Source organism: Myodes glareolus, chromosome 20 (genome assembly GCF_982192425.1).
Source record: "Myodes glareolus chromosome 20, mMyoGla1.1, whole genome shotgun sequence".
NCBI lineage: Eukaryota > Metazoa > Chordata > Mammalia > Rodentia > Cricetidae > Myodes > Myodes glareolus.
The window spans coordinates 53075061-53087746 of NC_142045.1; the positions used below are offsets into that span (position 1 = coordinate 53075061).

The window sequence follows — 12686 nt, forward strand, 5'->3', positions numbered from 1 at the left end:
AAACTCTTTCTTTCTTCCTTACTTTTTTTTCTTTTCTTTTTTCTGAGACAGGGTCTGTCTCTGTGTCACCCTGGCTGACCTGGAATTCACTCTGTAGACCAGACTTGGCTTGAACCCAGAGGTCAACCTGCCTCTGCTTCCTGAGTGCTGGGATTAAAGGTGTGCATCACCACCGCCTGGCATGGTTTTCTTTATTTTATGTACTTAACTTTAAAAGATATATTTGTATTTGTATATGAGTATGTATATCTATGCATCTATACCTAACTGCAGGTAGCTATGGAGGCTGTACTTAGCTTTAAAAGATAAATTTTTATTTGTATTTGAGTATGTGTATCTATGCATCTACAGATATCAGGAATTGAGTCCAGGGCCCAGTGCATGCTAGCCAAGCACTCTACTATTGAGATACATCCTCAGACCCTACTTTCTTACTTAAATAAGACCTCAAAACATTTTGGGGCCATTTTTGGGAAAAATGAATAGTGCAAGTAGCTAGGGCACAGTTCGTGTAAGTAAACTGTAGGTGATGGACTCTGTCGGGGGAGGTCGAAACAGAATTTTCCTGGCAGGAGCCTCCCCTCCACCCTCAGCACCATCTACTCTCCAGAAACACTCTCCTGTCATTCAGCTTCAGGATTGCATTAGCTTCCTCTTAAGCAGATACTGGGAAAGAGGAAGTTGCTGCAGCCTGGGGTCTACCTCCTGGTCTATCAGACCCAGGTTCACCACCTGGTCCATGCTTTGTGCCAAGACTGCCCTGGAAGGGTTAATACAAACCAAGAAGAACCAAGTCCTCTGTCACCAGGGCATAGCTGCTTAGCCTCAGCACTCGGAGCGACCGTGACAGCTTCAGTGTTTGAAGAAGCAGCTCCAGGTTACCACCAACACACTTATTCCAAGAAAGGTCGAGTATCCCCAGAACAGGGAGGTAAACAGAGGCTTTGGCTAAAAGTGCAAAGGTAAGAGCATCAGTAACTTGGATCGCATGAGAGATCATAAGGGCCAGGACAGTATTTAATACACTCAGAGCTGAAAAAGTTGCATTTGGGGCACTACTCCCAACACTAGAAAGCTAGATTTTACTCAAGGGTTTCACCATTAGCTGGTGTTTCTTTTATTTCTTTGGCACTTAAGAAGGAGAAAGGGTTAAGGTGCCCAGAAAGCTGGTCAGAATTTTCAGAGTATACCTGGATCGGTACCTGTGACAATGGGTGGCTTCCGCTGAAATTCAGAAATGGGACCAAGCTTCTCTAAGACTCAAGAACATGTAATAAAGACTCTGTTTGTGTTTACTTCACGCAATTACCCAGGCAAGTTGTGGTGGTTTGAATGAGGGAGTCCCCTGTAAGCTCATATATTCAGTGTTTGGTTCCCAGCGGGTGGAACTGTTTGGGAAAGAATAGGAGGCATGGCCTTTGGGAGGAGGTTTCCAAAGCCCACAGGCAGCCTAGTCTCTCTCCCTCTGCCGCCTGCTTGTGGGTCAGAGCAAGCTCTCGCCCACTGCCCCCGGCACCACGCCTGCCTCCTGCTGCTGCCACGCTCCCCGCCATGATGGTCACAGACTCATTCTATGAACCTTAAGCAAGCCCCAAAGTAAATGCTTCCTTACATAAGCTGCCTTGGTCATGGTGTCTCTTCACAGAAATAGAAAAGTAACAAAGCCACAAGGAAAGAAACTAACACATTTTTGGATGGTGTTTTCAAATGCTAATTCATTCTCAGATGGCTCCCAAGTTAAAATTAATTGTAACAACTTATTTCTAAGCATAATACACATTTTTAATTGTTCTGCTCTCTTTATAAAGTGTTCAAGAGGAGATCCTACCCACTCATGGCACAGAGATCTACAATAAAGAGAAGTCAAATTTTCCATCTTTCTTATAAATGTGATGTAGAATGTATACTAGCTTGAGTGGTAGATTCACATCCACAATGCGCTTCTGTATAGATCCCTTATTCCTTATTGATCATATGGTTGGAAGTAGAAGGAGCTGTCTCTCGAGACTTGCCATTTCCTCAACATTTTACTTTCCTAAAGCAATATAAAATTTTCTTAATTAGGAGATATATTTTTGAAACATCATATTGTTCCCAGAATTACTGTATTCTGTAATTTTTCCAAATGAACATTAAGCAGTAGAATGTCTGTTTTGTGTGTTTACCTACCCATTTGTTGAGTTACAGACTCCTTTCAGAAGTCTGTTCACCTACTTACTTAATAATAACCAAATGTAGAGAAGGCCAAAAATGTGCCTTAGGAAGGGACTTTACACCACCATACAAAGAAGTACATGAATTAGGTCTTATTCTTGAGACGGGTACTTGTTATACAGCCCAGGCTGTCCTCCATCCTGTGATCCTCCTGCCTCAGCCTTCTGGGTGTTGGTATCACAGGCAGGCACCACACATACAGTGTGAAAAGGCAATAGTCACACCTAGACCTGAAGATTGTGCGAGAACTGTGGGGGAAGAGCAGAGACTAGAAGCAGAATGTTCCAGAGCTCAGAACAGGAGCAGATGAGAACTCAGAGACACTGAAGGATCAGAAGGAATCAAGTGGAGGCTGAGTCACAGAGGTCGAGAGGGGCTAGGGCCAGCTCACCTGCCCCTCCCCTGCCCTTTTTTTGTCACATTCAGGAACACAGGCTCCACTTGAGCTACTATGGGGACCACCCTAGCTGTTTTAAAAACTGATAAAGCCCAATTTGCTTTTAAATGAAATTTACAGACTCTACAATAATACAAACAACCAACATTTGTCTAACATTATGACCCAGGCAGCTTTCCCAGAACTGTCTGCATATTAAAGCCACTTGACTCTTTTTGATTGTTTTTACAGTAGGTTCCTTTATATTCCTTAATATTAGTAGCTTTACCTGTATTTTACCTGTATTTATATTTTAAATGTATATTATAAATACTGTATATTGCAGGACAGTGTAAGGCGAAATTAAAATAAGACTGAGTTATGTATTTGTCTATTACCAATAAAATTGTGTGGGCTTTTATTTGCCTGGCTAAATAGTGCCACTGTTTTGTTTATGGCAGGGATGTTTTCTGACTGGGTTGTGCTTCTTGGTCATTTCATCCTGGCTCAGTGAATATTTTTGACAGTTACCTTACTTTATCATCTGTGTCTTGATAAATCTGCTTCCATGTCTAAGAGAGACAGTTTGTTTAAGGTAGCATTTGAGAAGTTTCAGTTTCATTTCTTTCTTAGCTTTTTACCATGATCAAAACCACATAAAATAATTATTTTCTGAAAGATTTTATTATTCTATTTTATACTGTTAAATAGAAATCGTTGTGTAACACATCTCTATGACCTTTTCATTTTACAAAAGAAGAATTCAGTATTTATGAACAAAAAGGAGTGTTTATTTTCTTCCAGAGTCATTGTGTTCAGTATTAGTAAAGTAATGAAGGCCATAGATTTTTCCATTCTGTGGTTTGCTGATGTGCTAAATTTAGCATGATTTTAGATGTTAGATGTGCTAATTGTATTCATCAGAGTCTAATGAGTGAAATAATTTTTTGTCTTGATTTCTTTCAGCCATGTTTCCTCATTATAACCAACACTTTTCACCAGCACAGAACATAAAGTATTCATTCCAGGAACTGATCGATGGAAGCCATAGAAATGGTGACCTTGACGGTTTGTGCTCCAGAGAAGAAAGGGACCGTATAGAGGGACGTGAAGTTCCGAAGACGTATTATAATGGGTACAACCCGTTTGTAACAACTGAGAGTAGGAGAAGCTTTACTCCCAGTAGACAGCAAGAACCTGAAATGGCTCAAGAAAACCCTCAGACTCTGCCTGTTACTTGTGAACAGCCGTGTGCTTCTGTCAGTGAACATCAGAGTCAGGTTTTGAAATACACTTCTTCTTTCAAAGATAGTTTGGGAAATGCAGAGAGGGGTCTAGCCCATTCTTCAGTTACTGACTTCAGCAATTTCAAATGCAGCTTTGGGTTAAGCTTTCATTAAAACCTTTTTGTTGATGGGGAACTTAAAAATAAAGAAAAAATTTCTAAATGTAATCAATTTGAGAGCTCCATTATGAAAAATTCCTTAATATATAATCAACAAATAGGTCTTTCATGTGCCAAAACACACAATTTCCATAAACACGACAGGTTCTTTACACATCCAGTATCACCTAATCAAAATTCAAGTACAGATATTTTAGAAATCCAGTATATATGCAAAGAAAACAGGAAGGCCTTTACTGAGGAGTCTACCTTAAATAATCACCAGGGCCCATTTATTGGAGAGACAGTATATCAGTGCAATGGAAATGACAGTGACTTAATCCATGAGCCAAATCCTGCGGATCAGCAATCTGCTCATTTCCCAAAGGACTTTTACAAATGCTACAAATGTGACACCATCTTTCATCAATACTCAGAACTTATCATCCACCAGTATATCCATATTCAAGATCAGATTTCCAAGGGTATGGATTGTAACACAGCTTTCAATAAAAATTCCAGCCTTCCTAGAAATCACACCGGAGAAAAACCCTACAAATGTAAGGAATGCGGCAAAGCCTTTACCTATTGTTCCAGCCTTAGACAGCATCATAGGATTCATTCTGGTGTCAAACATCACAAATGTAAAGAATGTGGCAAAGCCTTCTACCATAAGTCACTCCTTACGCAACACCAGAGCATCCATGCCGGGAAGAAGCCCTACTGCTGTAAATTTTGTGGCAAAGCATTTAATCAGAGATCAACTGTCACTCAACACCAGAGGATTCATACTGGAGAGCGGCCCTACCATTGTAAAGACTGTGGCAAAGCTTTTCATCAAAGGTCAAGCCTTAGCCTACACCAGAGAGTTCACACTGGAGAGAAACCCTACAAATGCAAAGAATGCGGCAAAGCCTTCAACCGTAATTCACTCCTTACTCAACACCAGAGGATTCATACTGGTGAGAAGCCCTACCATTGCAAAGATTGTGGCAAAGCGTTTAATAAAAAATCAAGCCTTACTCAACACCAGAGAATTCATACCGGAGAGAAACCCTATTCTTGTAAAGATTGTGGCAAAGCTTTTAATCAAAGATCAAGCCTCAGCCTGCACCAGAGAGGTCACACTGGAGAGAAACCCAATAAATGTAACGAATGTGGCAAAGCCTTTAACCGTGTGTTTTTCCTTACTCAACACCAGAAAATTCATACTGGAGAGAAGGCTTACCACTGTAAGGACTGTGGCAAAGCTTTTAAACAGCGCTCCAGCCTCACTCAGCACCAGAGAGTTCATACCGGGGACAAGCCCTACCACTGTAAGCACTGTGGCAAGGCGTTCACTCAGAGGTCAAGCTTTACTCGGCACCAGAGAATCCACACTGGAGAGAAGCCCTACAAGTGCCAAGATTGTGACAAAGCTTTCAGCCGCAACCTGTTTCTAATCCAACACCAGAGAATCCACACCGGAGAGAAACCGTACCACTGCCAAGACTGTGGCAGAGCGTTTAATCAAAGATCGAGCCTCACTCAGCACCAGAGGGTTCATACTGGGGACAAGCCCTTCTGTTGTAAAGACTGTGGCAAGGCGTTCACTCAGAGGTCAAGCTTCAACCGACACCAGAGAATCCACACCGGAGAGAAGCCGTCCAAGTGCCAAGGGTGTGAGAGCACCTTCAGCTGCAGCTCCCGCCTCGCTGAGCACCAGTGCACTTCCTTAGGCAGCTGCTTCCAAGACACAAAGTTCCTCCAGTATATGTGAGTTTACTGTTCTGTTACAGCCAGCTCGCAGACCGTTGATTCATTGTTAAACATGTGCTGTGTTTTATATAAAAGGTACTTCTTTCTGTTGTTGCAATACCTTACTGGATTCCCAGAGTCACTTTCTGGTTTAAATGAGTAATAGTTTTCTTTCTTGTCATTTTGTCAACTAGTTCTGTGTTAATTGCACTCTCAGATGTATTTCCCATAGTGTAAACATGAAACATATATGCTGTTACACGGAAAAACCCTATCTGGAAAAAAAATACATTGTCCAATGTATATATAAAACTGTCCACCAGACTTCACACTAGAGTAGTGTTTGGCGGGCACCATTCAGAGTCTCTAAACTGTGTAGCATGGAGCTTGGCTGTCTCCTCCAGTCGCATTGATCATCTCTTCTACAGCACAGTTAAGATGATATCATCCAGTATAGAGCTGCTGCATGCTGGTTCCACACTTCTATAAAATTGAATTACACTGGGGAAGGGCTGTTGTGTAACAGCATGCGTGTGGGAGTCAGCGGGCAGCACCCAGTCCTCCATTTTGTTTTTGGGGCTGGAACTCGGCTCGGCTCCTCAGGCTCGTCTGCAAGCTCCTTCTCTGAGTCATCTCCGTGGTGCGACTTCAGGGTCTAGGGTTTCTCTGGCTCCACTAGAACCGCCTGCATGGCGCGGAGCCCTGCTGACGTCCACCCTGCCATATGAGAAAGGCAAGCAGGCCACCTACAGCTTCAGCACAGGGCTTATCATCCTCCTGCGGTTTGAAGACGTGACCATACTTAAACATGAGGACGTACAGAAAATGTAGGGAAACATTTTTATGCTGAGATTTCAAAACCGACCCCTAGAGCTAAAGGCCTTTTGGGGTAGTCTTTCGTGTTCTCCAGATCATGTCTAGTTACGTGTCGCTGCTAGAAGGCTGTGTGTCAGTGTCCTGGTGATGAGTGTGGAATCTGTACGGGAAATAGTGGCAGCACACTTGGATCTGATACATTATCAGGAGGGAGAAGAGCTGAGAGGAGTGAAACTTAGACCCCACCTAGCCCAGGGCTGTACACAACTAACTCAGCTATAGACTGTGAGTGGTGTTTGCCTCGGCCTATGGAGGACCAGTCCTGTCACACTGTCGAAGGTTTCTATTGGGGCCATTTCATTCTCTGTGTTGGCCTAGAGTCCAGGATCACTGCGAACTGTCTCACCGCACCTAGGACCTGCCAGATTTTTAGGGCTTCAGATTTTGCACATTGGTTCAGGCTAACAATAGGTCAGAAAGTAGTGAGTGATTCAGAATTCTTTCACGGAAGCGTTTTTGGTTCTATGGAGGAATCATTCCAGTTTTCTGGTACTCAAAGGAGGAAACCTGTGTCCACCTACAGGCAAAATACACTCAATAAATCAATTTCTTCACATAGGTCTCCTTTCCAAGACAACAGCAAGAACAAACACAAAACTGCCATTGCTGGAAACTTCTAGAGAACGTCAGTGTAAAATAAGGGGACAGATAATTGAACTTATGAGTTGATGAACATGAAGAAGGGAAGGAATGATTGACAGAATTGAATTTGTTTGGAAAAGATTGATTTATTGTATTATACATTCTGATGCCCTTCTACAAGGGCATTTTCTAGAAGGGTTCTTATTTCTATTTGTGTTGCTTTTTCCTTGTTGGAGGATTTGGACGCTAATAGAACTGTCTTAGAGAAATTTAAAGAGTTATGTTAACTTGGCTGCTGTTTTATGTTATGAAGTGGGAAAGTAATTGTCGTTTGCTTTCTGTTGCTGTGGCAGATAACTATAACCAGAAGCAGCTTGGGGAGGAAATGGTTGGTTTTAGCTTCCTTTTGCGTGTAGCAGTGTATCATAGAGAAGTCAGGATGGGAGCTAAAGCAGGGGCAGGGGATGGAACCGTGGAAGAGAAGCTCACTGGCTTGCTCCCCCTGGCTCCTGCTCAGCCAGCTTCTCTAAACGTCCCAGGACCACCTGCCCTTGGCTGGCACTGTGCACAGTAAGCTAGGTCCTCCCACATCAGTCAGCAACCAAAACCATTCCAGACGCGGTTAGAGCACCGTGATCTGGGCGGTTCCTCAGCTCCTCAGCTGAGACTCCCACTTTCCATATGACTCTTGGTGTGTCAAGTGAGAATAAGAACAAATAAGGATGGTACAGTGTAAGGTAGTGATTAGGGAGGACAACAGAGTAGCTATGGTAGCAATACAGTAACCAGAAGCCTGCATCCTACTTAGGGTTCCACAGAGATGCTCAGAAGAGGCCCGCTCAAGTCGAGACCAACCAGCAGTCTCCCCTCAAAAGAAGAAACAATAGGTCGGTACATTTGGTGGATACACCAGCCTCAGACTTTTCCCAGACCCCAAAGAAGATAAGTCTGTTTGGTGGGATGACACCTTGATTTCTCATTAAACCTGTGTCCAGAAATGTTCTCTCAGATACTCTGCTTTTTGATTCCTGAAGGTCTAGTAACTGCTCCAAGTGCAAAATAACAAGCACCAACTCAGTAAGATTTCCTTTGAACGACTTTAGGAATTTCCCTTTGTCCCAGTTGTGGTGTTTAGTCCTTAGTCCTCTGCATTAGCAATGAATGAGTGATACGGAAATACATAGTTGGTCCTGACATCTGTATGGCTCACCATGCACGATGAGACAGCACCCAAATTCTAGGTCTTGTGTTAAGTGTTGCAAACAATATGAAGTTTCCAGCTCACAATTTCACAACATCCTGTGAGCACATAATGCCCGCTTAAATAGACATTTTGCACATGACTATCTGCATCTTATGGATAGGTGCCGACAGCAAATTTTAAGCAGAGTGATTTAAGGTTTGCAGCATTCACTGAGAACTGAGCCTGTGCTCTGACAACAGATAATTTGCCGTGTGCTGTGCTTTTTCTCTACTGTAGCTGCACATGGTGGCTGTGAACACCGACGAGGACCCTGCTTGTGATGCCAGTTCATGAGTGTCCCCTCAGTTTCCTCAAATTCACCCAATTACAATGCCTTAGATTGGGGTCCACGTGTATTTTCTTCCTCCAAATGCAAGATCACTCGCATAAGTCTACAAGGCAGTGTGCGTGTTTGCTTTGGTGCCAGTGCCATGCTGGTTTTTAAACTTGAGAATTTTATAACTATGCTTCAATCACATTTTTTTTTCTTTTTAAAGTCTTTTTATTGCACTAGACATTTTCTCTGCTCCCTTCTTTTCCTCCCCTCTCCCCTTTTACCCTTTCGTGATCCCATACTCCCAATTTACTCTGGAGAGCTTGTCTTTTTCTCCTTCTTGTGTTTTATGTCTAAAAGCCACTTATGAGTGAGTCCATTATATTTGTCTTTCTGGGTCTGGGTTACCTCACTCAATGTGGTGTTTTCTAGTTGGTCACGTTCTTACTCCTACTTCTTCCCTAACTGCACACCATTGCCTTTAGGAGTATATAATATAGTTTGAAGTCTGAAATGCTATTTCCAGCATTACCTTTCCTACTCAAGATTGTGTTAGCTATTTGGGAGCATTTTTATAAGTTTTAGCATTTAGAAATATTTCTATAAAGAATGTCATAAAAATTTTGATTAAGATTGCGTTGAGTCTACCTATCACTCTTGGTGCTATGGATTCAGCCCAGCCATGTGCATGGGAGGTCTTTCCTGTCTTTAGTGTCTTGTGCATTTTGCTGTAGAAGAGTTTAACATGTTTGGTTAAGCTTTGTGTTTGTGTCCATATACATGTGAGCACGAGGAGGCTGGATGGAAACTTCAGGTGTTAGTTCTCAGGCGCTGTCTGCCTTGTCTCCCTGGTGTGGATTCAGCAGGTAGGACGAGGCAGGTGTTCAGCAACCCCAGAGAAGTGCAGTCTTCTTCCCAGTGCTAAGATGTGGACACACTACCACGTGCGTACTTTCTTACATGGGTTCTGGAGACTGAATCCAGATCTTCATGCTCTCATGCCCAGCATTTTGCCAACTGTACTCTCTCCCCCACACCTAAGTACATTTCTGAAGATGTCATGGGTGGAGTTTTGCTGATTTCTAGTTCATGAAGTTTGCTGATTTTGATTCTTGCTTCTTTGCTAAAACTACCAGATGTAAGAAGTTTCTGGGTCTTTTGGGTGTTTTAAGTATAGTATATGTCCTACAAATCAGTTACTTAAGTTCCTTCTGTTAGATCCCTTAGTGATGTAACTAGAATTTCAAAAAGTTGCTTTGGTCAAGAGTGGTTAGAGTGGACGTGTGTCTCCTTCCTGATTTTTAACAAGGTGTTTTCAGTTTTTTCCCAATTGGTGTGATATTGGCAACAGTTTTCAGGTGTTGAAGTATGTGTAATCTTTCTAGTTTCTTCAGGACTTCTATCATTCAGGAGTATTGAATTTTGTCAAAGGTCATTTCCAGTATTGGTTGGAATGATGATATAAGCTTTGTCCACATTTCTCTGTGCTATCAGTACTTACTGATTTGTGGATACTGAACCAGTTTTCATTCCTAGTATGAAACCAAGTAGTTGGCATATGATCTTTTGCTTTGTTCTTGTATTGAGTTTGCAAGCGTTATATTGGGGAATTTTGCATCTAGATTTGCCATGAAGGAAATTGGTTTGTAGTTCCTTTTTTTCCCCTCCCTTCCTATTCGTTTTTTTTCTTACCATGGGAATGAGTTTGGAAGTACTCTCATTTTTATTTTTACAGACTGTTTTGAGGAACATTGGTATTCAGGTTTCTTCAGATGTCTGGTGGGATTCAGCAGTGAAGCCATCTTAGTCCTGATTTCTTCATTGGGCAACTGCTACTTCTATCACGTTGTCCATGATAGATTTGTTTAGTTTCTTAGACTCTTGCAATGACTGTGTGTCTACAAGAACAGTCTATATTTTTCAATGTATTGAAACATATTTGGTTTTCTTTTGTTTTTTTTTAGCAGAGAGTTTTATTTTTTATTGCTTTATAAATAATACCATTCAAAATTTCCACTTTTTCCCCTCCTCCCATTTCCCTTTTGCTTCCCCACTCATTCTCCCCTCTCCCCCTCCAGTCCTAAGGGAGGGCAGGGTACCCTGTCATGTGGGAAGTCCAAGGCACTTCCCTCTCCATCCAGGCTTAGGAAGGTGGACATCCAAATAGACTAGGATCCCCAAAAGCCAATACATGCAGTAGAGACAAATCCCAGTGCCATTTTCATTGGCTTCTCAGTCCACCCCCATTGTCAGCCACATTCAGAGGGTCCAGTTTGATCACATGCTCGTTCAGTCCCAGTCCAGCTGGGTTTGGTGAGCTCCCATTAGATCGGGCACACTGTCTCAGTGGGTGGACCAACCCCTTGTGGTCCTGACTTCCTTGCTTATATTCTCCCTCCTTCTGCTCTTCAACTGGACCTTGGGAGCTCAGTCCAGTGCTCCGATGTGGGTCTCTGTCTCTATCTCCATCTGTTGCTGGATGAAGGTTCTATGGTGATATTCAAGATAGTCATCAGTCTGACTATGAGACAAGGCCAGTTCAGGCACCCTCTCCTCTACTGCCCAAGGACCTAGCTGGGGACATCCCCGTGTTGAAACATATTTGTTAATTGTGCATTTCATAGTATCTTGAAGTATCATAGAAACTTGGATTTCAGTAGTATCAGTTTTATTTGATTCTTAATTGTATTCATTTCCAGTTTTCTCTCTTTTACTTCTGTTACTTAGGCTGTTTTTCTCTGTTATCTTTTCAAGCAGGTAGCCTTTCCTTTCTGTTAACCCTTCATGATTTTCTCTTTTCCCAGTTCATTAATTTGAGATCAGAACTTAGTATTTCTTTCTGTAGGTGTTAGGTTTGGCTTATTCTTGTTTTCTACCACCTTGAGATAGCATCATTAAGTTATTTACTTACTGTCTCTTTAATTCATTACTATATAAGTTTCTTTCCTAGAACTGCTTTTTTTGCTTGATTCTGTGAAGTTTTTAATCCTCCCCTTTCTTCAGTGAACCACTAATCATTCAATAGTATATTATTTAAGTTTCATATATTAGTTTATTTTTTCTTATAGTTGATTTCTGGTTTAACCCAACATGATATGATGGAGTATAAGAAGTTATTCAATATTTTTTTATTTGTTAAGATTTGCTTTAGGGGGCCTAGAAAGATGGCTCGGCGGTTAAGAGCACTGGCTGTATTTCCAGAGGTCCTGAGTTCAATTCCCAGCACCCACATGGTGGCTCACAACCATCCGTAATAAGATTTGCTTTAGGGTCTGATATAAACTATTTTGGAGAAAGTTTCATTGGCTGCTGAGTTCAATGTGTATTCTGCAACTATCAGGATATTCTTTGTGTGAGCATGTCTGTGTCTAGGATGTTTGGTCGTCGGTTCAGTTTAAAGCTTGCTGATATTTTGTCTAGATGCTCCATGTATTGATGAGATCAGGGTGTTGAAATTGCCTACTGTTGTATCTGTATTTATCTGTTCTTTATGTCCAATACTGTTTGTTTTACGAAATTGTCCGGCCAGTGTTCACTGTGTGTGTGTTTGTACACAATTGCTTTATCTTCTTGATGAACTGTTCCCCTTATTAGTATTTAATCATTTCTAGTTTCAACTAATTTTGCCCTGAAATCTCTTCAGGTATTAGGATAGTTACAGTAGCTTGTTTTCTGGATCCATTTTCATGGAATACCATTTTCCATCCTTTCGGGCTGTGTGTCTTTATTAGTGATGTTAGTGATTTCAAACAGGTAACAAAAATTGAATCTTTTTTCATTCAAGGAGCCAGTCTCTGTTTTAATTGGAGAGCTAACACTAGCTACACTAGTTTTAACTTAGTTTGTTATTGAAAGATACATACTAGTTTCTAATTTTTTCTGATTGTTTGGAATAGCCAATTATTTTTTCAAATTAATCATAGTGTATTGCTGCTTTATTGTGATACTGTTTTTATCCCAATAATAATTTGATTATTTGTTTAGTAAGATTTATTCCTTC

At 41.6% G+C, this 12686-nt stretch overlaps 1 protein-coding gene across 1 annotated transcript; it reads left to right on the plus strand.

Annotated features, from left to right (window-relative positions):
- Positions 1 to 3565: 3565 nt before the first annotated feature.
- Positions 3566 to 8177, plus strand: LOC148118844 (uncharacterized). The gene is made up of 2 exons (XM_087899580.1): positions 3566 to 5729; positions 7978 to 8177. Exons 1-2 carry the CDS (start codon positions 4063 to 4065, stop codon positions 8054 to 8056), a joined length of 1746 nt encoding a protein of 581 aa, XP_087755706.1. The 5' UTR covers positions 3566 to 4062; the 3' UTR covers positions 8057 to 8177.
- The last annotated feature ends 4509 nt before the right edge of the window (positions 8178 to 12686 follow it).